The following is a 25,619-nucleotide window of genomic DNA, read 5'->3' on the forward strand; positions in this document are numbered from 1 at the left end:
GCTACGAACCCGTGGCCGATGCCCGCTCATAGCTAAACACCAAAGGCAGCGAATATCTGAACCGGTGCTGGACCTCCCCTAGATCGACTCGGCCTTTAACGAGTACCTGGTGCTGAAGTGTAAATTCTACGGCAGTGAGCGAATACTGCGCGACGCGTTACAATTTGGAATTGTTATTGTGAAAGCGACGACTCAATATTTTACAAAGATGAGAGGCGTTTTCAGATTGGTGTGTGGCATGTAGAGGCTTTGAATTTAAATGTTTTCTCCGTATTTGTTCCCTTGATATTTTAGTGGGGTATCTATAACTCGATAATGTAATGCAGTTCATACTCCAATAGCGATTTATTCCAATACGGTTGAGGGATCACGTTACCTCTGTAATAGGTTCAAACACTTTTAAATAAGGTTCACTTTCACGACCACGGTTAGTGTAAATATATCGTCGTAAATGTCAACTCATGAGCTGCGTAATTACAAGTACTGCCCTCATCAATTTCACGTTGGGTGAGAGAGCAAAGACGTCCGTCTTAAAAATTCAGAGGAAGAATAACTTATTATTGTTGCATTTCATGAATTTCGTTCACACTATTATTGTTGCACGTTATTTGAAAGGCAGTTCAGATCTTCAGCCTATGACCAAATCACCCAGAATGCCCCCAATGTTGTCAGGACCTCATAAGCTAAAGAAGGTTATGCATTGACAGTGCTTGGATGGGTGACCACCATGCAAGGCAGGTTGTTATCGGTACCTGCTGGGACGATGTGGTCATCAGCAATGAGCAGAGGTGTGGACTCGAGTCATGTGACTTGGACTCGAGTCAGACTCGAGTCATGAATTTGATGACTTGCGACTCGACTTGGACTTGCATAACAATGACTTTGTCCCACCTATGAGATGTGGACTCGAGTCATGTGACTTGGACTCGAGTCAGACTCGAGTCATGAATTTGATGACTTGGGACTCGACTTGGACTTGCATAACAATGACTTTGTCCCACCTCTGGAAATGAGTGCAGCAAAATCCATAGTTGTCCTGTAATTCTATGTTCCTTCCTGCCTTCGCCAACTTATACTGAGAGGCGTGAAGTATGGTCAAATATCCCCCTTACACGATCTGCACGGTGAGAGGCCTTCATCATCCAGCAGTGCTTTGACAAGAGGGATGTTCAGTACATGTACTTTAAACACTGCGATATCGTGATGAACTGGACATGTTTGTGTTTAGTGTGCTGTCATCCGATAGTGTAGCGGTTAGCGCGCTGCGCTTTGAACCCGGCGACATGGGTTCGATTCTCGCTCACTGCAAACATCAGTGACAATTATCTGAACCGGTCCCGGGCATCCCTTAGGTCGACTCAGCCTCAAATGAGTATCTGGTGCGGTGTGTAAACATTGCCACTAGGGAGACAAAGGCGGTCGGGCGTGGTGCTGGCCCACCCACCCCCTCGTGTACCGTTCCGGCCTTCATAGGTGCTCGCTAACAGCACTTTCCCCTACAGTCTGTTAAGGCTATATAGGGGATCTTTGTCTTTGTCTTGTCATCCCCCCCACACCTCCAATTAGCACGGTTGCCCACGTACGTTGCGAAATGAGTTCGACATACACACATCATGGAGCAATCGGCACACACTTTTGGGAAGATCGTTTTATTACAGCAGTGTTTTACGTACAGTAAATGGTTTATAATGTGTTGAGCCAGGGGGTTTGTTCCGTCACTCATTACATTCGGCAACTACGGCATATCAACGCGACGTCCCTCTGAAACGACGGCCTCGTTTAGGGTGAGCTATGTGGATGTAGACGCAGACAGAGGAGCCATAACGACTGGCTGCCGTGAAAAGTATTTTACAACAGAGATTCTTTAACACGACACATCCTGCAGGTCGACATCACGTGCAGCTGCTTTGCAGCTTGGACAGCACTTGCCGAGTGAAAACCACTGCACCGTTAGTGACACTTTTGCTTTAAGCTAGACAAGACAGCGGTGGCGTTACGTGTTGTTGGCAACGGCCCAGGAGCAGAGGTCGCAAACGGGTTTTGATTCCTTACCCGTACCCGGCCGCACCAGGGTCGCAAACGGGTACCCGTACCCGGCCGTACCCGTACCCTACCCGGCCGGGTACGGGTAGGGTATGGGTATCGGGTACCTGATTGACCTCTGGGATGAAGCCATGTTGCAGGCGCGGGTGGGTTGATTCTAGGAACTTGAATTGTGAGAAGAGACAAGACGTTGGGAAATGAGTGACAAACGGTGACTCACCAGTGACTCACGGCCTACCCGTACCCGGCCGCACCAGGGACGCAAACGGCTACCCGTACCCGGCCAGGTACGGGTAGCCGGGTATCGGGTAGGGTACGGGTATCGGGTACCCGGTTGCGACCTCTGCTCTGGAGTTATTAAATAGGGGGCCTCATGTCAAATTCCTCTCCCTCTTCGAAACCCAGTGCCTGGGCCACCCTCCTGCCCTTGTGCAGCTTTAACTGCCCGCACTCCACCTCGTAGCTCCTCCACTGCGAGGCAGGTAGTTGCTTGTCGGTCACGTTTCCACTCGACAGCGCACAATACGCTGATGTGACTGTGATTAACAAAAAAACATTTAAATTGGTAATTTCAAAAGGTACGCGAGGTGACCTACTGCTGTACTGCACACGTTTCTCTTGAGGTGTACGTAGTTTTATTGAAGCCTAGTCGGTTGATATGAATGGGTTCTAGCAGGACCCAGATGCAAACACGGACACAAAGTGAAAATTGCGACGACACTAGGTGAAATGCAGTCAATCTCAGCCAAGACTTTTTCTCTGTTTGCACGTTAAATCCAAAACGTCCACGGCTGCAAGGTGTGAACTGTGGTTCAAGCCTCAGTGGAACACGTTATTAGATGTGTAAAACAGTGTATCTCACGGTGGGGGGGGGGGAGATGCCCAGAAAATGAACGCTATATTTTCCAGTTGGGCTATTGCACTGGGATTTCGCACTAGAATACTGTATACGCTACGGGTACAATCGATGTTTTAATTTGAATTTCAATTGTCTTCACCGTTCCCCGGGAATGGGTGTCTAGAAGCCACAGCTGTGGAATGTTTTTTCAACACAGCACTGTAATGTATTTGGATTAAAAACTGTTTTGCCATTGAAGAATGCGTGGATTGTAAGGATGGACAGAGATGCAATACTTTCTGCACGTTTGTCGATAGGCATGTAACAACGCATCAATTCATCGGTTAAAATTGAGTCTTAACATTTACAATTACCGTATTTATGATGTGTGCAACTTAAATCATAATGGGGCAGTTCGGCTCATGGAGTGCACATCATTAAAGTACATAGACAGGAAAAAATGGTGAAACCATACAAATGAGGCAGTAAAAGCAAGACAAATACTATTCAGTTATTCTTGTGACAAGTCACGGAATTAAGGTGGGGCTGGACAGGGAGCAAATCATTACATGCCTATGTGCAGTCATGCACATCTCCATTGATGGTTTGAGCCAGTGGTGGAAGTTCCACATTTCTATGCCACTGCACAGTCCATTCAATGACAAATGTATACTCAGACCAAATTCGTATACATCACAGTATTGTGTACATATGCATACACATGACTGTGCATGACGGTAATTTTAATATCCCTTTGGAAATATAAATGATGATACTGTGTTTTGGTGATATGCTAATTCTTATGTCCTCATGCAGTTTAGCTGTCTTCTGATGCTACCTTTAAGTACAATTCTCACGAAATTGTACAGCACTGGTCCATGTGGCAAGCCATTGACAACGGCGGTGATTGGATTCTTTCCCTATGGAGCGATGAAGGGGCGTATATACAAACAATATTTTTTTGAAGCAGTTCAGATTTCAGCATATTTAGCTGAACGTTGCATGTGACGCTGGAAGTGGCAAACCTAACGTGAATTTCGGCCCAAGGTTCAGAGGTCGCTGTAACATGGATTTGGATGACGAGTTCGAGAGCCATAGACCACACACCATAGCAGTACCAGACACACGGCGACACCAGAGTACAGTACTTACACAGAAGGAAACACATTGTCAATGGATGATGACCCACATTTGGCAATGCGTAGCGAATTTCATATCTATCACTTCTAACATACTGCTTTAAAAAAAGACACAATAAACCATCATTGCAAACTGATTGTCCTAATGCTAATTTCATACAGTACAAAACCCAAGTCTAACTGGGGACATGTCAGGCAGTTTATGCATTTTACATAATGCAAACGGATCATCTTGTGCTGTAACAATACATTAATTAATTTTACCATTAACGTGTCATTTATGAATGGCGCGGCCAAATTTAGCATTGGGTGCATGTTCTGGTGTATAATTTCAGAACCAAACATGATCTCTTCATACGTGTCCACTTATAAAACAATGCAGTCCGTTTTAAAATAAACAAAACCCGATAATTTTGACGCAATTCCTATACTTGCACGTTGGCTACGAATACTGTGGAGCCTTTAGGTGGAAACTTGTCCACATTGTAAGTTCCAGGTTAAGGCGAGTGTGTTCACAATACAGCCTTCTTGCGCTTTGCCTTCTAGACGGTGATAGTTAACAACGATGAATCACAACACCACCTTCAAAAATTTGGAGCCTTGCTAACTGTGCTTTTATAAACAATTGGCACTTTAAATATATTGTTCGGAATTATTTTTGACGAAGTACATTTCACATATACCATTGCGTCAGTGTTAGCCGTTGTGTTGTGTGGCTCTCCGATGTGTTGTCGGGTTGTAACGTGTGCGAGTTCGGCATGATGTCCGACGTTTCGCACCACGTCCTGGAAACTTAATCAATTCAGTTCATGAAGAACTCTCAGCACTTGGAGGAAAACGTCGGACAGGCGGTAAGACCCAAACACAGAGAGCAGATTTCACACACGTTACCAATGGTGTGTGTGTATATTAGGCCTCACCATTTCAACAAGACGTTCCAACTTGAAAAGGTATCTACTGCAAATTAATTAAAATTTCTGTCTCCTGACCTCGCATAAGTGACATTTACAAGTCTGGTGGGAGTTTAAAACGTTAAATTCTGGTTGGATGATTCTTCAGTATAAAACAACTGACTCGACCGGCATGTGGTGCGGTTCATGTTTATTAACCCACCGCAAAGTGAGACAAATACAAATTATAACACAAAACTAATCAACAGTGGAGCAGCGAAGTTCGCAGCACCGTTCATATAAAGTCACAGATTTTAAAAAAACACACACAACTTAGAACTTGGGCTTCGCTCCTTCACATTGCTTTAGGTGCTCGTCTAATCAAAGAACCCTCATTACGAGGTTTGATGATAACCCCTATGCAAAGCAGGACACTCAATAGCCATCGCCGCACACCCGCAAAGATACGTATGGCTGGTGCAGAAGCACAGACGTGTGATATTAACTTTGGAGTGTTCAATTTTATTCAGGATAGGTGAGGACACTCACATGTCCCTTCTCCCGTCCTTTTCCCACCTCCCAGCACCACTCTCACCCCCCCCCTCCCCACCCAATACCAACCCGCAGGCCCCTTCATTCACCCACCATGGTAGGGCCAAGCCAGAGAAGAGGGAAGTTGAACACTGAGGAATGGCCTGAAGGTCGGACGTGTCACAGGTCAGGGTCGGTCAGGTCAACGCTCTCTCCAAACAAGGCCACCAGCTGCCCCTTGTAGTGCTCAATGTTCCGTTTCATGATGTCCATGCAGGGGCCCAACAGACGCTCAAAGGCCTGCACGTCCATCACTGCGCAAGAGAAGAGAAGGCACACACCCCGTCTCTGTCAAAGCGAACCTATATATGGTGCTCATGCGAATCTCCAGGCCACGTCGGAGGAGGAGGTGGTGGGGGGGAATGTTTACGGTTGTCGGCATCAACGTCATCGTTGTCGTAATTATCATTAATTCTCTATCTGCTGCCAGATGAAAGACTCCTGTTTAGGTGCCATTGCCTCTGATCTAATGCAGCTGCGGCGTGCCTCTCACTTACGGGTACGCTGATATATTCTGATTCGCAATCAGCTTGAGATTTGAAAAGATTAAACAAACTGCCTGGGCACGTAAATGAAAAGAACAAACTAAAATGATGTAAACAGCGGCTACGTCACCTGTACAAGTAGAGGTGCATGTTTTGGCATGTTTTTCAAATCGAGGCTTTTTGGCCATTTAACGATGAAGTGGAACATATCCAGGCTCTTCAGTGGACGCTCTAAAGAGCCCCTTGCCAAAACTATACTATGAACATTTTTTTATTTTACCAGGTAAGGCCCACTGAGCTATATCGCTCTTGTTCAGAAGCGACCTGGCCACAATTGATAACGCAACAAAGTGGCTTATCACGTGGAAATTCATAGCCACCAAATAGTCTGAACGCGTATTTCTAAATGTGGAGGGGAAAAACTGGAGAACCCGGAGAAAAATCGCGACCACGGCGAGAGAGAGACATGCAAACTCCAAATATACAGGCGTCATGGTCGGGATCGAACCCAAGACCTCCTGTATACCCAGCAACATAGTTGGAAGACAACACGATACAGTACAATTTAGATGTATATACTGCAGTGTCTAAATGAGACTGCATTGCAAGAATAAAAGATGCCTTTACCCTTTCTGGCATAAATACAGGGTGTTCAGATGTTCAAACACCAAATAGTCACCTACTACAAGGAATCACGTCTGAGTTAACCAAACAAACTTGTGGTAAAAAAAATGCGAACAAGATATGCTTTGATAATTAGACATGCACTGTCCTTGAAACTGATTTGTCTGCACGAAAGACAGCCTCTTCGATGGCTTTGCCTCACCAGTGGGAGACCAAAGGCTGCCAAAAGGCAAACAGTACGAGGGCAATGCAAACACCAAAGTATGAATAGCTTGGGTGAAGCATTTATCACTATTATTATGGAACGGTCAAACACACTGATATCATCTTGGCTAGTTTTCTCCCTCCTTTGTTTGGAACTAAAATGTAGTAGGTGACTATATGATTTGAATGAGAATATTTGTTAAATGTTTAAATTCAAACATGTGCCATGTGACTCCGATATACATTATAGATCAGAATTTTGGGAAATTGTAGTTCATACAATCGTCTAAATATGCCTGTGACCACCGCATCCTGGAATACACTGATCTTCTCAGATATTGGAGGCTAGGCAGGACTGAGTCCCTTACTCTTTGGTTCTTTCGGTAAAGTCACGTATAAAGATAAAATAATAAATTAAATAATAGCATACAACGTTTCGATTGCAACACAAGTAATCATCATCAGGTATAAATGAAATAGCAACAAAAAATCTAACCAGAAAACTATAGACAGACATATAAGCAGACAGATATCACCAAGATACATAGAGAGAGAGTAACACAGGCACAGAGAGGGAGATCGTCTCTGTGGCGTGGCCTTAAATAGACAGAGGGGGGGGGGGGGGCGGAGAGAGGGAGGGGTTAGAGAAAAAATTAACATGTCAATGAGTGCGGCGACGCGTGGTCAATTACGCAAGCTTGAACATTATCTTTATACGTGACTTTACCGAAAGAATCAAAGAGTAATTCCTGCAGTCACGAAAGCTTCAAATTTAAGATAGGACTGAGCCCACCAAGGCTTTGCCAGGTGCTGGAGGTGTGTGGCTGCGAGATGGTGGTGCTGAGTGTTGTCCCCTGATGCGTGGTGGGTTTTTTTTTCTTGCCAGGTCCTCTGGTTTTCCTCCAAACATGCCAAATTGGTCGCTAATGACATTGGCAAGGACCATCCTAATAAAATAATCTTTAGATTCAACGTGCTTCCTGCGATACATAATTCGCATCACTATTATTGTTTATGTTAGTGTCCGAACATTAAAAATAATCGGCATTAAGGTAAATAACCCTTTCTGACAAAGCCTATTCTTTGTTTTCATAATTTTGATACTGGCAAAAAAGGTCCGATAGGTACATATTATTATAATAACGAGCTTGTGTGCTCGTCCAAGGACGGATGTATATTGCAGTAAATCTGAAATATTCAACAGAAAATTGTTCAGCTCATGATTATTAATGAGGGGGGGGGGGGGGGGGTTGCCCCATGTGGAGTGACGTCACCTGCTAACGGTTATTGGGGAGGGGTGCGGCATGTGGAGTGACGTCACCCGCTCGTGATTACTAATGAGGGGGAGGGGTGCGGCATGTGGAGTGCGCGACCTTCTTGTGCGTTCGTGTAAATTTCCACGCGGTCATGAATATTAATGAAGGGGGGGGGGGGGCTCTTTTGCAGTGACGTCACGCACGTTACTTTCTGTAAATAAACGTCATATTTGAAGCGACTTTGCGTAATACATTATTTAATTTAGCTCGACCTTCCTCTGCGTTAGTGTAAAATTCCACCCACTCATGAATATTAATGAGGGGGGTGGGCCTCATGTGGACTGACGTCACGCGCGGGACAGACAGACATTTCTGGGTGATTATAGTAGGTAATTACATACCATTATGGATTACATACCATGTTCATATTTCAAGAGTCACCTCTTTGGATTGTATGCAACAATTTGTGCAAACATTGTAATGCAAACAGATGAGGCTTTGGAAGAATACGGTGACGCACATCTGGGTTATATATAGACTGTGAAGAATATTGCGGAGCACCTCTGTGGGGAATAACTATGAGGCCCACTGTATTGTACATTACTTATATATTTCTCGGAAGAATTTGGGAAGGTTTCGCAGTGTGTCCGGCTGAATATGTAATTTTCACAAAATAGGTCGTCACGTCAATTTGCACGGTGTACAGATGTGATTATCCGGTGTTTTTTGTAGTGGTTAGGAAAGCCATTGTATTTATAGAATCATAATGGCAGGGGTTCAAGTCCTTGTGTCATGTGGTGTAATGGCACGATATTTGAAAGTGCAAGTTGATACTGTATATCTAAACATCTTAAGTGGTCAAATGTGGTTATGATTAAAAACCTCCAGGTTACAATATTCATGTAAGCCCTATTTGCAATTTCATTTGCACAAATGTGAACAAATTAGCTTAAATTCTTGCCCCAAAAAGCTGTACCTTTCCAGATCACAGATGGTAGTAAATCCCATGGCATAATTGTCAGGTCTGTCACTGTGCACTCTCTGTCAATGCCAAATTTTCACAACACATACCCAGCATTTTTTCAAATGCATCTATTCATTATTAATGTGCTATAAACACTGTGGTGGAGTAGTGGTCCAGCGGTTAGGACACTGCCACAGATAATTTATCAGGATCGAGCGATATCTTAACCAGTCCTGGGCATTTCTCTCACAAAACAACATTGACTAGAATGGTGAAATATTTCAAAATAACCCTCCCCTCATGGCCCTTCCGGATGTGCGGAGGCCTTCATCCAGCAGTGGATCGATAGAGGTCTGTAAACTATAATGTTTACAGAACTCTATAATAATGTTTTAATGATTTTTAAAAATATATATATAAATACTCTTCCTTTAACCTTGAACAAAAAAGCAACGAATGCGTAAACTTGCCTATTTCTAAACGAAAACACACGCACATAAATCATGTTTTTTTTTTGTGTGTGTTTAGTTTGTTGGCCTTCGCCCGCATCTCCGATGAGAGCACGGTTGGCTATGTATGGTGCGAAAGAAGTTCAACATACATACACGTTATGATAATCAACAGCAGAAACGGCACAACATAAATCCCAATTCTTGCCCATAGTGTGGTCGATGCTTCCGCTCAAAGGCTGGGCTTCTCATCCCACCGGAGCGCAATGAAATGATGCTGATAGCTGTTCTCCGCAGTCATCATCGTTCGCGATGGACAGTCGGAGAAGAAGAATAATGGATATTAGAAAACTAAAGTAAAACTATTTTTTTTTCAACCAGGTAAGGCCGACTGAGCTATATTGCTCTTTTTCAGAAGTCACCTGGCCACAAATGATAGCTCAACAATGTGACCTATCACGTAGAAATTTATAGCAGCAGCCAAATACTTTAAACACATGATGTCGATTCTAAATGTGGAGGGAAAAACCGGAGGACCCGGAGAAAAATCCACACGACCATGGGGATAAAGCTTTCGTGACTGCAGGGATTCAAATTATTGGTTTTTTCGGTAAAGGCACGTAGAAGGGAAACAATAAAATAATACAAATATAAAACAATAAAATTCTCACGAAGTTTCGACTGCAACACACCTGATGACGATTGCGTGTGTTGCAGTCGAAACGTCGTGAGACTTTTATGGTTTTATATTTTTACTATTTTATTGTTTCCCTTCTACGTGACTTTACCGAAAGAACCAAGAATACGACGAGGTAGTTAATGTCTCGCCCACCGCGCGGCGCCCTCAACAGCCAGCGACTGGACTCACCGGCGCACTTGACTTCCCCGACGGCGTAAGCCGATGCGGCGCGCGGCTTGTTGGTGACGAGCGCCAGCTCGCCGAAGTAGTGTCCGCGCGTGCACCGCGTGATCTCCACCTCCCGCGGGTCCATCTCCGCCACCGACTGCCGCGGGCGTTTCAGACGGAGGCACGCGGAGCAAATTGAAATCACGCATTCTTGTCATTATAACGCACGGCCTGGAGTTAAGTCGGCGATGTTTCTACTTTGATGCCGAGGTTGGCGAGTGAGCCAGTGGATGAGCGCAGGAGTGGCCTCGTGTTGAATGTCTGAATTGAAGCCGGTGAACGATCGAAGGGGGTATTGGCATCACTATATGCGGTCAGCGGTTTGAGATATCGTCTCACGTGGAGATTTATAGACTTACAAAGAGATCTATAGACTTACGCGAAGGCCGTTGACTTCTCAGGTGCTTCTTTTGTATGGCAGAGAGTTGATTAAGGATTATTTATGTTATTGTCAAGGTTGGCGAGTGAGCCAGTGGACGGCTTGTGGTGAATGATTGAAGCCGGCAGTAGCTTTACTCTTGTGGTCCATGATTTTAAATTGGAGACCACAGTCACCAATCCATTGGTGAAGGAATCATCTGCATTTGCTGTGAAATGTTCTGATGTGCAAAATTCGTTTTTACGCAATATTGTGTCTTGCAGTGACAGGCTTCTATTGTTTAGAAAGGCCTTTTCCAATAACATCAGGTAAACCAGCAGTATTTGTTTAATACGCTCTGCTCATGGGTTTCCAAGAAAATCGAACTTGTGCTAAAACAAATTCTGCTGATTAACATAGGGCTAGAAGGACAAGAGGCTGGTATAATGAAAACATTTCATAATTAGAGATATGGAAATGAAGCCAATATTTTATAAGTTAACATATTAAACGTTCCTTCAATGCCTACAGGAGAGTAATTGGCAACGAGTTTTTGACAATCAATGAGGAAATACACATTCACCCAGGCAGGCGAGTGGATGCCAGAAACCAGATGCGACTTTTGTCTAAAAGCAGAGGAATGCTACACAGATTGAGATTCCCCAGTGAATGTGTCGTGCTACCCGGCCAAAACAAACATCAGCTGTGCTCAACATGTTTTGCATTATAATGACAATATTAGTAATTATTGTACTCTATAATTAAAGTATCGGTGTGAGAATGAGTTTAAAAAAAACTGTCCCGTCTGGAACTGCAAACATACATAAAAAAAATCACGTCATATTCAGGAACAACTTTATAAGAGACACCACAGAGCTACTCTTCGTGCTGCGAGGCATAGGTTTGTGGTTAGGTCCATGCCAAATTGATGATCTCAGACACAAGCTGTCCTCCTGTGCCCATCAACATATCCTAAATATGACCATATTGAAGTAGAATACAAGTCCAGTGAATTGTATTTCCGTCACATCCTAGCGGTGTGCTGCAACGTGCTAAATCAGGCACGCGTTTGACGCGCGAGTGTTGTTCTTACCTTCCTCCGCATCGCAATTCTCACTTCCCCGGACTCAACGAGGTAAAAACAGTCAGCTTTTTCTCCCTGGCGGCAAAGATGAAAGCTAAAATTGGTTTTGCGAAACAATTAAAAAGAAGTACAGAAACCTAACACTTTGGCAGCGGGGTTAAAAGGTTAAAGGAACGGACATGCAAAGCAACCGATAAATAAAGGTCATAAAAGTTCAGTGTTTTGCCAGCTCGTGGAAATGTTTACAGGACAATTTAAAAGTGCGGCGGCTCCTTTTTTAGTCGTGAATTGCGCGCAAGCCGACATTTTCAATGCGGCCTGCATATATTTTTTCACGAAATACGGTTTCACGAGATTTCTGCGACGGGTCACCTGAGCAATGATCCGCTCGGAATCTTGAAAGCTTTTCGACGCGATCACGTCGACGACCTTTAACCTCTCAGAAAACTGTTGGCGAGAAAGACGCAACGAGGTGTTGTTGTGTGTGCGTCTTGGCTCGTATTGTATAGTTGTTACTTTGCTAATGTATGTACGTGTGTATTGAATGTGCAGTCGTAAAAGGTGAGTGCTGGTGATTTCATTTTACTAATGTACTCACATCAAGAGACTTTAGTAGAGGTACTGTTTCAATGAAGCATTCGTACATTTTTCGTTTCTTTGCTGCATTTTTTACGATGATCCGTCTGAAGGTAAGGCGATCCTGGCCACAGAACGAACAGCAAATAATACAGACGTTACTTTAACTTGAATTTGTTTTTATAATTATTTGTAAATTTCCACAATTGTTTATCCGATTGTTCCATTTGGTTCTTTCACAGAGCAGTGCAACCCTCAGTGTGAGAGAACGGCACACGGAATTGGATGTCAGAGAACTACTTTTGAGATGCCTTCTAGTGACCTCTTCTCCACACTTGGAGGAACTGCACCTGTCTGTCCACCCTGCTACAGATTAATGTTCGTCTCAAATCAAAATAAACATGAGTAATTCTAAGACTTGAGATTTAGCCAAATTAAGTGGAAAAAAAACGAAGCTTAATATGATGGGGCTCTTTCTGCGCAGTCAGTTAGTGACCAGGCTAAGACCCCTGAACTCACTAAACTTCTGGCTGTCGCCTGATGAGGCTGGTTGTAATTACCGGTTAAACGTCATTCGAATTGTAACTGTTGTGGGTTTACTCTCAAACACACCGGTGTGCTGGACTAGTAACTAATTGGCATGTTTTGTTAACGTGACACATGTTACTAATTTGCTGTGTCTGGCGGTGGTGGTGTTTAACGACACATTTATATTTACGCGATCTAATAAAAAAAACACTCTTCTGGATAAACTTGAAGACCGTGATTAATCAAAGGCAGCTGTGTGGCTTTGAACCCAGGGGTCTCAGTGGTGCCAGCTCAGCCCTTCGACCTCTGAGCCACCCAGCCACCTCTGGATTTATTAACTTTCAATGACCTTGTTTAGGCATGATTTTCTTCTCTCCTGAATTCTGTCATTAAAACACCCACAACGTGGCTGGGCGAACTGACACAGTGTGCGCAGTTGCATTGTTATGAAGTCATAAAGCTTACGTTAACATTTCTTGTTTACAATTAACCTAACAAATCGTTCCACTCGTTATGGAAAATAATCAAACCTTTCAGTAAAAACAACAAGTCAATATTTGTTTAGTTTACTTTGCATGGTGATTTGGACCTAGGTACTAATTTGTGTGCATTTCAGAACCTTTTTGTCAATGCTGTTTACCGTTTACAATGTTTAATTCTCAATGTTATATCGAAGCACACAAAACCCTCTTTTATGATGTTTGCTGTTCACATGGTTAGCTATGCATGTGTAACTGTCGCACGAGAGCCGCTTCGCCATTAAAATATATTCGTTGTTTACCCAGGCAGGCATTGGCATTTTTTTTTTACTTTTTCTTTCAATAGGGTTCTTACCAAATAAAAAAAATATCATATTGGTGACCGAGCTAAGACCAGCAACTCGATGCAGAAGAGAACCTGGTTTAATCACAGGTGGCTGACCTAATCTCAGAGTGAGTGACTCTGACATGGGCAATTGCCCTCTACCCCCTCCTCCCAAATAAATGATCCAGCCACCTCATCTATTATGCACGTCTCTATATAATTAATTTACAGCGCTAACCGCCGCACCACCACTCCACCCCCACCGCACGCCTCGTGTATATCTTTAATTATTTATCGTCTTGCTCAAACCTATCAATAATAAAGAGGCCCGCCGTCCGTGGCCTGCGTGCCCCCTCCCCCGACGGTCCGTTTTTTTTTAACATACACACCAGTCCCCAGAGGGCCCCCTCGGACGTGGCAATGATGGTGGCGGCTCTGGACGTGTTGTACATGAGGGCGAGCTCGCCGAAGCTCCCCCGGTTGTTGTAGGCGCCCACGCAGCGCGAGACGTCGTTCATCGTCACGTAGATGTCGTACATCCCCCTGCCGAACGGAAGGAAAATCACGCTTCGGGGGGGAGAGTGGGGAGTCGTGTCGTGCGTGCACGGTGTTGGGGGGGGGGTGAAGGTTCGGCGTTGACGGATCCTAAGATCCACGGTTTGCATAAACGACTCCAGTCATGCCTCGCGGACACTCGCAAATGGACGCAGACGGCAGGATACATTTTAGATTTGAAGCTTTCGTGACTGCAAGGATTCATATTCTTAGGTTTTTTCGGTAAAGTCACGTAGGTAAAAATTTTAAATTAATAAAAGTAAAATAAAAATAAAATAAAAATTACGACGTTTCGGAGGCAACACAAGCTTCCGTCTTCAGGTGGAACCGTCACAGCACGATCGCCGTATCAAGTGAGAGAAATTCTAAGAAAACAGTATTTGTATATATACTGGTTGAGGGTGGGAGGAGCCAAGGTAGGCCCTGAATATTATTTTTGTGAGGTTTGGTGTGGCTGAAGCACGCTGTTAGGAATGAGCCTGAATCGGATACATTTTGCCGCTGCTTTCAAGTGACTCCTCTTGTATGTAGGTATGTATGTTGAACTTCTTTCGCACCGTACGTAGCCAACCGCGCGAATCGGAGGTACATGGCTGAAGGACAACAAAATAACTAAAAGAGCAGTTTTAAGGAAATTAGTTTTCAATCTAGAGTTGAAAGTGTTTCCTAATATCGGCAGAGGATTGAATACAGCAATAGGAAGGATTTGCTGCGATGTCTGTGTCACTCTACTCTTACGTTCGCAAAGGCTCGGATAATGTAGAGGTGAAACAACTATTTCAAGTTCTTGGTTCTTTCGGTAAAGTCACGTAGAATGGAAATAATAAAATAATAATAATAAAACATAAAATAATTCTCACGACGTTTCGGCCACAGCGCAACCAGCCGTCCTCAGGTGAAGAACAGGTCTGTCGAGAAGACAGCGTCTTCTTCTTTATTTTTATTATTTTCTTATTTCCATTCTACGTGACTTTACCAAAAGAACCAAGAAGATGAATCCCTGCAGTCACGGAAGCTTTAAATCGAAACTATTTAAAGTATTGGTTAATATTGATTCCTACGCTCAAGACACATGCATTCAATTGCATGTGTTAGAATCACTGTTTTTTCTATTTATATATGTTGTATGTCACAGGTTCATGTGGCCTCTGCAGCCAGTTGTGGCTACTATAATCTCTACACTTAAAAAATTAAAACAAATTTCGTGATTCTGAATTGTGACAGTTCATCAAATTGCAGGGCAGTTGACTCAAAATAGAAATATATTTTTGCAAATAAAGGAAGGTCCTTATGCAAGATGGCAACATTTGTTTAAATTTTCTTAACAGTGCGGTTACATTCTGCTTTTTGCAAGTTTTGGACAGCTCTTTCATCAATTTGTCCAGTTATTCACTTGCAGGGCAAGTCTCTTGTAGCAACACACATTTATTGGACTCTCTCTTTGTATGTATGTTGAACTTTTGCGGCAGCTATTGCGACCCCCCCCGCCCCCCCCCCCCCCCGTTCACGCACAGACACAGCTAATGTATCAACTCTTTCAACCTCAGTTGGAAAGTGCTCAAATGTTCATCGCTACCATCCTGCTGCACCTCTCAATGACGTAGAAGTTGTCTCCATCAGCTCCCTGGTCAATGACGTGCTCCCCAGTCTCCACCGTCTTTTCAAACATCGCGTCCAGAACCTGTGACATCTGCTCCTGAAGTAGATGGGGGGGGGGGGAGGGACATATTAGTATTTTTGGCGCTACGGTGGGGAGATGTTAACTCCCTCGACAGGTATGCAGGAGTTCGTGGGTTTGATCCTGACGCCTGGATATTTGAAGTGTGCATGTTCTCCCTGTGGTCGCGTGGATTTTTCTCCAGGTCCTCCGGTTTTTCCCTCCACGTTAGAAACATGCGTTTAGAGTGTTTGGCTGCGATACATTTCCACGTGATAAGCCACTTCGTTGAGCTATCATTTGTGGCCAGGTCGCTTCTGAAAAAGAAATATATATCTCAGTGGGCCTTACCTGGTAAAACAAAGTTTCGTTAATTTTTTTTTTATCTCGGCCCGTAGCACTTAAAACGCCGTTTCAGATTTGTGGGAGATACGGTTTAAAATGAATGCGCTCCCTGTTCGTAGACATTACCACTTGTGTTGACAGTGTTTTGACACAGTTTCCGTAAACAACTCGGCACTATGTGATGAACCTCGCCCGTGTTCTCTCTCTCTCCTTTTGTAAATTAAACACAACGTGCACCGACGCAGCTGCTAGCCACCGGTCAACATCTTAACGACATGTGCATTTTTTTGTACGTGTTTGCACTTGCACACGTAACGGTCCTTTGTCATTCCACTACTGGATGATGGCCGCCCCGCTCCGTGGAGATCGTTTGGTGGAGGGGGGGGAGAGGTTATTTGAACTCCACGACGCTGGTCAGTGCGGGTTGTCGAAGAGCACAACAGAAGTACAGTACAACAATGCATTTCTCTGCACTACCCCACGATGTAGCGCTGCTGCAGCCTGTAACATCTGTTACATTAGGTGGCTGGCCATCCAAAAACTGTCCAGGCTCATATCTGCTTCACCTCCGAGATATGACGAGATCGAACGCATTCTGGGCGATTTGGCCACAAGCCACACATGTTTATTTCTACGTAAATATAAACGTGTACGGTAATTGTGATGATGTTTTACAGTAATCGGTGCGGGGTTATCAGATTGTTTGTTGACGTAATTGTTGACATCGGTGCTGTGTGCAGTTATGCAATGTCTTACCTGGTCGAGGTTTTTAAAGATTAGGATGTGCTTGCAGGCCTCCTGCAGCCTGTTGCGCTGCTCGTCTGTCTTGGGATGAATGACCTGCAGAGATAAACATTCTCCTTATCTCCAGTCAACACACGCTGCAGTACACACTGCTCATGAAGCTGCAAACTTACACACTGAGAACTATCTGCGATGCATTAAGCCATAAAAGTGGCTGTTTCATTCATTCGGTCACATGTGTGAGCACGATTGCACGAGTAGTCACAAGTCAGGTTTGAAGTTTAAAGAAATGTTTCCTCTTTTGAGCATTGTGGTGAATGGTAACTCCTCAAGTGGCTGCAGAAGAGGCGTGGGGCGGGGGATGTGAATCCGCTACATGCAACATATAGTCATAATAATCACCATCATCACCATTCATGAATGATCAACCACTGCTGTATGAAGACCCTGCCCCCAAAGCTGGCAACAACCTCTCATAGTGCCGCGATGTGACAATCCATCTCGCTCAGGGGTAGCCAAGCAAAAGATCAAGAAGAGCTATTCTATTTGAATTCGGTAAAAAAAAAAAAACCTAAATCTTTCGAGAGCCACAATTCACGCGGTGAATAAGAGACGCTGGTCCTCAATGAATAAGAGTCACGAAGCGGTCCTTAAAGAGCCACGTGCATCCCCGGAGCGGCAGGTTGTCGACCCCTGATCCAGCTCCCGCACAGGCGCTGATTTCATCGCTCCATCTTCTCTGTGAGCAAGAGCAAGACTGGAGTGATAAAAATGTTTTTCAACTGAATGAAAGGCATATTGTGTACACTGTATTGTTGTTGAACATGGTATTTGGTCTACAAGCACTTGTTAAGCAATTATATATCGAACAACATCTTCTTGGTTCTTTCGGTAAAGTCACGTAGAATGGAAATAATAAAATAATACAAATGAAACATATTCCATTCTACGTGACTTTACCGAAAGAACCAAGAAGATGAATCCCTGCAGTCACGAAAGCTTTAAATCGAAATATCGAACAACACTTTTTGCTCTGGCACCTTGCATGTTTGTACGTTGAAGGTCTTTCGTAGCTAACCATGCTAATCGGAGGTGCGGGGGGAAGGACAACAAACTAAACCCACAACGTTTCTATGCAACATCTCAGTCCCTGAGATGTGCTGCATGGGAGGTAAAAATATGAAATGAGCACCCAACCAGCGTTCGGTTTGTTAGCAGCGGTTGAACACGTGGTAGGCTTTCGCAACCAATATCATCCATAATAGAGGTTTTTTGGGTTAGATCGCGTAAATATATAACAACATTTACAAACTGAGTACGACGTTTCGCCAGTAATTACAACGAGCTTCATAAATGTTGTGGCTTGGCTCACCAACACACCCGTGTGCTGTACTAGTATACTACACTATACCATACACTACTACACTACACTATACACTGCACTATACACTACACTATACACTAGTGCTGTACTAGTATACTACACTATACACTACACTACTACACTACACTATACACTAGTGCTGTACTAGTATACTACACTATACACTACACTATACACTACACTATACACTACACTATACACTAGTGCTGTACTAGTATACTACACTATACACTACACTACAACACTACACTATACACTGCACTATACACTACACTATACACTAGTGCTGTACTAGTATACTACACTATACACTACACTACTACACTACACTATACACTAGTGCTGTACTAGTATACTACACTATACACTACACTATACACTACACTATACACTACACTATACACTAGTGCTGTACTAGTATACTACACTATACACTACACTACTACACTACACTATACACTAGTGCTGTACTAGTATACTACACTATACACTACACTATACACTACACTATACACTACACTATACACTAGTGCTGTACTAGTATACTACAGAGGTGGGACAAAGTCATTGTTATGCAAGTCCAAGTCGAGTCGCAAGTCATCAAATTCATGACTCGAGTCTGACTCGAGTCCAAGTCACATGACTCGAGTCCACATCTCATAGGTGGGACAAAGTCATTGTTATGCAAGTCCAAGTCGAGTCGCAAGTCATCAAATTCATGACTCGAGTCTGACTCGAGTCCAAGTCACATGACTCGAGTCCACATCTCATAGGTGGGACAAAGTCATTGTTATGCAAGTCCAAGTCGAGTCGCAAGTCATCAAATTCATGACTCGAGTCTGACTCGAGTCCAAGTCACATGACTCGAGTCCACATCTCATAGGTGGGACAAAGTCATTGTTATGCAAGTCCAAGTCGAGTCGCAAGTCATCAAATTCATGACTCGAGTCTGACTCGAGTCCAAGTCACATGACTCGAGTCCACACCTCTGGTATACTACACTATACCATACACTACTACACTACACTATACACTGCACTATACACTACACTATACACTAGTGCTGTACTAGTGACGAATTGGCCACGTTCTGTTTACGTGACAAACCTTACTAGTTGGCTGTGTCGGGTGGTGGCGGGTTTTAACGACACATTTATATATTTACACGATCTAACCCAAAAACCTCTATTGTTAGCAGCAGTTTGGCATATGCCCATATAGCATGAATCTTCCCATATGCTTGTCCTTTTATACATGTGGCACTTTGTCATTCTTCATTGCGGTATTGTCATCATTGCCCTGAGAATGACTGTGTCAGGGCTCTTTATATATTTGAATAATTATAAATTGTCAAATAGAAAATACCCCAACAAAAATGATACCGATTGAAGAACTCTTAAGTGTATATACAACATACGAATTGAAAATCCACAATTACTATGCACGCACGTTGATGCGTGTATCATCATCATTCGCATCTGCTGTGACCAATCCACTGCCGTCTCCCGTGGGGTCTGCGATGTGACGCGATGCCTCTGGTCATGAGATGGCAATCGATGGCCTCCATGCGTCACCGTTTCACACGCGGCATCGACACATTTGCATGGACGTCACGCGATTGTGGTTGGTGTGAACACGGGGGTTGTCCACGTGCGTTTCAATTTGACCGATATGTACAACCATCCGTGTGCGGGTATAGTGCATTCATCATCGCTGCAGTTAGTGGTTTTTAAAACAGTGATGAATTGAAGTCAATTTTTGTCGGGGTCATTTTTATTTATTTTATATAAGAGCACGGAGGAAGGCGGATAATGGGGTGTTTAAGGCTTTGACAAAAGAACAACTAAGCGACCGAGGCTTCTGAAATAAAAGCTGTTAATAGTGAAGGCCGGCAGTGTAATGTTGATTTGAAGCGGTGTAATGATTTGGTAATATTCTTACACTGTCGCGTGAATGCACCATGCCTGCAACAATCGGTAGGTGATGGTCGGTGCAAAAGGCTCATGTGTCATACAGCAAACAGTTCCATGTCGCACACTGCCGCATATCCGCCCTGACCACATAACTGCCCCACACCCCCCAGTGCACTGCTGTTGCACGAGTGTCAGTTTCCACAGATGTTCACAAATATGACCTCTTCACATAGGTCATATTTTCATGCTTATTCTCACGTGCATTTGCTTGCTCCTAAAGCAGAGTAAAGCATTTTCCCCATGCTTAAAGAAAATATTGTGCCATAGTTGGTATCCGGGAGCCTATTTTGTGCGTGGCGCAACTGTCATTTGATAATGACGCTCACATATCCGACCGTACCTCTCAGTTCCCAGTGCGTCGGAAATGCGACGTTGTGAACGCAAACCACATCATGGAAAGCACTGTGTAAATATACAGCTATTACTACACTGTATTCGGAATCAGAAATGTAGTGAGGAAAGTCTACATGGATCTTTCGGTAAAGTCACGTAGAAGGGAATTAATAAAATAATAAAAATAAAACATAAAAAAAATTCTCACGACGTATCGTTCTTAATGGTAGTGAGGAAAGTCTACAATCTACATTAAATTGGTATTCATCACATACCTGTCCTACCTTATTACAGACAAATTCAGACCGTATTGGTCATCCCGTGCCCTTATAAATCTCAACAACGTTCATCCTACAAAGTCCCATCACAAGGAAGAAACATAAACAAATAGACAAAACAAATAATGTTTTTTTTTGCCCGTATTGAAAACGGGTAAACCATATGGGTTGACGGTTATGTTCTTAGCCAAATGTGGGATCTTTGTAGGAGATCCAAATTCATGTTTTTCGTTTGTTATCACCGTTATTATTCGAGTGAGCCGTTGTGACTGGTTACTCACTCTGGCTTCTGTGTCTTCCTCCTCTTCGTCGGGATTGTAGGCCTCCGCACACACTGAGGGGAGGAGAGACGCCGTGATGAGGAGGAGGAGGGCCAGGTACATCCCACGGGCTCGATCCACCCTCACAACACGCCGTGTACGGTACTGTGTATGCAAGCACACGTCTTCGGCAGCGACGCATAATAGCAAGCAACGCCTTCTTGGTTCTTTTGGTAAAGTCACGTAGAAGGGAAGTAATATTATATGATTTTATTATGTTTTATTTGTATTATTTTATTACTGCCCTTCTACGTGACTTTACCGAAAGAACCAAGAGGATGAATCCCTGCAGTCACGAAAGCTTTAAATCGAAATTTAGCAAGCAACGCTTCGCTTGTCAGGGCGACGTCACTCGAGTCCAGGAGTTGATTACCTGACGAAGCTCGAAACAGTTTGTGCGAAACGTCGTCGTGGGTCAATGTTGAATTTCGTGAAAAGTGTAACGCCACGGGTGAGGGAGAGTTTTTTTTTAATATATTGGTCAAAATTGTGATCAGTAGAGGGCGCTTCAAAAAAATGTTAACACTTATATGGGACTATCGTTTTTAATGGAAAAAGAACGAATAATAATACACTGTCACGTGATAACAAATGTATGTTAATAGCTGCAAAGAGTCAAAGAGTCTCCACGTGTTCGCCATCATTCTCAACACGTGCCTGGATTCTTCTCCAGGTGGTCTCCAGAGCCCGGAGGCACATTTATTGCGGTGCTGTTGCAAATTCTCCGAAGTGTTCACATTTTTTTGAAGCACCCTGTACATTGGCACGTACGGATAGTAACTTTTCTAGACGCGACAATCTTATCGGGTGGCGGAGGGTTATTGACGATGTTGGCATAAAACCACCGCGTGGCCTCACACGAATTACAACCTCGGGTCTTTGTTTTGGCTAGCAGAATCTAGGTTTTAAACTTGAGATGACATCATCGCCGTTCTTGCACACATCCTGCGACACACGGCCTTGTGTTATCTTTGTGTGTGTTTTGGCAGCAGAAAAGTAAGCCAAGGCAGCTGCTGCACTGGTTTCATCCTCGTTGAGACTCGTCAGGGTAGGTCTTCTGTATGGTATTTCATCTTGTACACTATAACTGCCATTGATGGAAGATGCAACAATTTAGATTGGGAGTTGTAAGAACCCTATACTTACAATGTGTGTGCGTGCATTGGTCATAAATACTGTAGTTACTTTCACATTAACGGTAATGATGGCTTCTTAAAATCAATTCATGCGTCCAAATGTTATATAAAATGTAACAATATATTTTATTGTAAAAAATAAATTGCATTGTATTTACTTACTTGCTGCTGGCCTTTGACCAATGTGCCCGATCTCACCAGATCTTAGCAGCTAGGCAAATCGCGAGCCTGGACACTGCTTTAGATGGGTGACCATCATGCACAGCAGGCTGTAGAGCCACGAGCAAGAGGACCCATTGTTGTGCTGTGCTCTCTATGTTCCCGTGTCTGTGCTCCACGCATTCCCCAAATCCACACTGACCGGTACGGTGGCCAGCCCTCAACGTGTGGTGGTGGCGGGGGGGGAGGCCCTCATTCAGCAGTGGATGGACAAACACCGGATGTACATGAACTAGAACCTCCTTCTAAAAAAGCCGTGAATATGCGTGCTCAGAAGATAAAAAAAAGCTCAGGTTTATATTTGCCTATAATTATCGTGAACGAGGCAGGAAATAAAAAAAAAGTTTGTAAATGCTAAATGCCAGTGGGGGCAATAGCACAGCTTAATTAGCGAGGGATTAGCACTCAAGTAGAAACACCTTCACAGCAGCAGGTGGACGAACATCCTCTCTCCATCCGTTCTGACTCAGTCTACCCCACGGCCCCCTTCTTCACTGCATCCGCACTCCCCCACCTACCCCCTCTACCCAGCCCAGCCCCATCTCGCGCCCCCCCCCCCCACTTTCTTCTTGTCAACATTCCATTAGCGTGCTGTGCACAACATTGTGCAACACCTAGCAACGAAGGCGTCACAGCCCTGGGGTTTGCGGGGAGGGGCGCGGGGGGGCTTTGGTGAATCCTGCAGGATCGCTGGTTGTCCAGAGAGAGAGAGGGTGAGTGAGCCAGAGAGAGAGGGGCGAGTGAGCCAGAGAGAGAGGGTGAGTGAGCCAGAGAGAGCGAGAGAGAGAGTGGATGAGTGAGCCAGAGAGAGAGAGCGTGGGATCGTGAGCCAGAGAAAGCGGACGAGTGAGCCAGAGAGAGAGGGGCGAGTGAGCCAGAGAGGGCGAGTGAGCCAAAGTGATAAAGAGAGCAGGTATGTGAGTGAGCCAGAGAGAGAGAGAGGGCGAGTGAGCCAGAGTGAGAAAGAGAGCAGGCGGGTGAGTGAGCCAGAGAGAGAGGGCGAGTGAGCCAGAGTGAGAAAGAGAGCAGGCGGGTGAGTGAGCCAGAGAGAGAGAGAGGGGGCGAGTGAGCCAGATCGAGAGGGCGAGTGAGAAAGAGAGCAGGCGGGTGAGTGAGCCAGATAGAGAGAGGGGGCGAGTGAGCCAGAGAGAGAGAGAGGGCGAGTGAGCCAGAGTGAGAAAGAGAGCAGGCGGGTGAGTGAGCCAGAGAGAGAGAGAGGGGGCGAGTGAGCCAGATCGAGAGGGCGAGTGAGAAAGAGAGCAGGTGGGTGAGTGAGCCAGAGAGAGAGAGAGGGGGCGAGTGAGCCAGATCGAGAGGGCGAGTGAGAAAGAGAGCAGGCGGGTGAGTGAGCCAGAGAGAGAAAGGGGGCGAGTGAGCCAGAGAGAGCGAGCCACTGCCGTATTTTGGCACCAAAGTTGTTGAACAGCTTACACAGAAAATATAATTATCAGTGCACCGGATAATTAATAATCTTGGGAATAAATTAAAGACATTCTTTTCAGATAGCTGATTAATAACTCAAATGACGTGGGGAAATGTTTGCTTTAAATTCTCTTCTGTCTGTAGTGTATATAAAATGCCAATACCGTATTGTTGTTGAACATTGCATTTGGTCTGCAATCACGTCCTTGCTCAGTATTTATATCGAACACCGATTTGCTCTGGCGCCTATCAATATGAAATTATGATTGATTTGAACGAAGCAAGCACTGCCCATGCACACCTTTCTGAGCACCCAACCAGCTGTCGGTTGGTAACAGCAGCAGCGTGACGTGTGCCCAATGATTACGAAATCTCCCGATTTGAAGCTTTCGTGACTGCAAGGATTCATACTCTTAGTTCTTTTGGTAAAGTCACGTAGGTAAAAAATGAAATTAAAATGAATAAAAAATAAAATAAAAAGCTCCCCCCCCTCTCCTCCCCCTTAACTTGTATTTAAGAGCTTGCATCTTGAATCCCTGCCTCACTTTATGCAGCAAATCTGGCTGTGACGGTCCCACCTGATGACGGAGACTTGTGTTGCCTCCGAAACGTCGTGATTTTTATTTTTTATTATTTTTTTTTCATTTTTTACCTACGTGACTTTACCGAAAGAACTAAGAGTACGAAATCTCCCGTACGTTTTTTTTCGTTTATCCATTTGTTACTTTGTCATTCTTCATTTGATTATTGTCATCAGTGTCAAACGGGTTTGAGTGGTATTATATAATGGGGGAGGGGGGGCACACACAATTGTAATGCCATTCCTGGCTCCAAATAAAATATTCCCAACGTATTTGTCTTGGTGTGGCTGATGTGTTCAATGCCATGCCACTGCGTGCCGAATATTACCCTCAAGTGTTGAATTACCAGCTCATTGTACATGCACCGTAATTATAATTCACGTTCACCCGTTTTCATCGAAAGATGATAACAATGGCAACGTCGCGGGAATGATTACAGTCAGGTAATTAAATTATTCGTTTAATTACGCGTTAATGGTTTTGCATGACGAAACTGCATGCTGCAAGGGAACGATCACAAAGTGACTTGGTCATGTTGGCATCGCCATTATCAGAGATAAGCGATTGCGAAAAACCCGCAATCGTTGCACACCATCGCTCTTGTCCAAAGGCTGTAATTTGGGCAACAATAGTTGTCTAGACCAATTGAGGATAGACTCCTCATCCCTTTCTTGTTGCAGCTTGAGAAATACACCCCCACCCACCCACCCCCAACAACTGGAATAGCACACACTGAAATAACGCGTGCACGCTATTCCACTGCAAATGCGACTTTCTGCAGAATATTCATGCCACCGTGAAACAATGAGGGCTAAAGAATGCAACTGGGATTGTAATCTGTGATCACCACAGAATAAATGAGCAGAGAATGTCTGCTCGCATATCCGTCTCCACGTAAAAAATAATATTTCTCACGTAACCCGTCAGCCGCA

The 25,619-nt window shown here is 44.2% G+C and overlaps 1 protein-coding gene across 1 annotated transcript in view; it reads right to left on the reverse strand.

Annotated features, from left to right (window-relative positions):
- Positions 1-1,633: 1,633 nt before the first annotated feature.
- Positions 1,634-25,619, reverse strand: part of LOC144721312 (cAMP-dependent protein kinase type II-alpha regulatory subunit-like) — a 45,523-nt gene continuing 21,537 nt past the window's right edge. The window contains exons 3-11 of the mRNA XM_078598840.1: positions 21,291-21,343; positions 17,054-17,137; positions 15,885-15,991; positions 14,130-14,283; positions 12,431-12,532; positions 12,205-12,279; positions 11,842-11,907; positions 10,352-10,487; positions 1,634-5,755 (exon numbers count right to left, since the gene is read on the reverse strand). Of these exons, the coding sequence (XP_078454966.1) occupies positions 5,622-5,755; positions 10,352-10,487; positions 11,842-11,907; positions 12,205-12,279; positions 12,431-12,532; positions 14,130-14,283; positions 15,885-15,991; positions 17,054-17,137; positions 21,291-21,343 (911 nt within the window). The 3' untranslated portion in view covers positions 1,634-5,621. The remainder of the gene's footprint in view (positions 5,756-10,351; positions 10,488-11,841; positions 11,908-12,204; positions 12,280-12,430; positions 12,533-14,129; positions 14,284-15,884; positions 15,992-17,053; positions 17,138-21,290; positions 21,344-25,619) is intronic.

Source organism: Lampetra planeri, chromosome 11, assembly GCF_965212315.1.
Source record: "Lampetra planeri chromosome 11, kcLamPlan1.2.h2, whole genome shotgun sequence".
In the NCBI taxonomy this organism is placed as follows: Eukaryota; Metazoa; Chordata; class Hyperoartia; order Petromyzontiformes; family Petromyzontidae; genus Lampetra; species Lampetra planeri.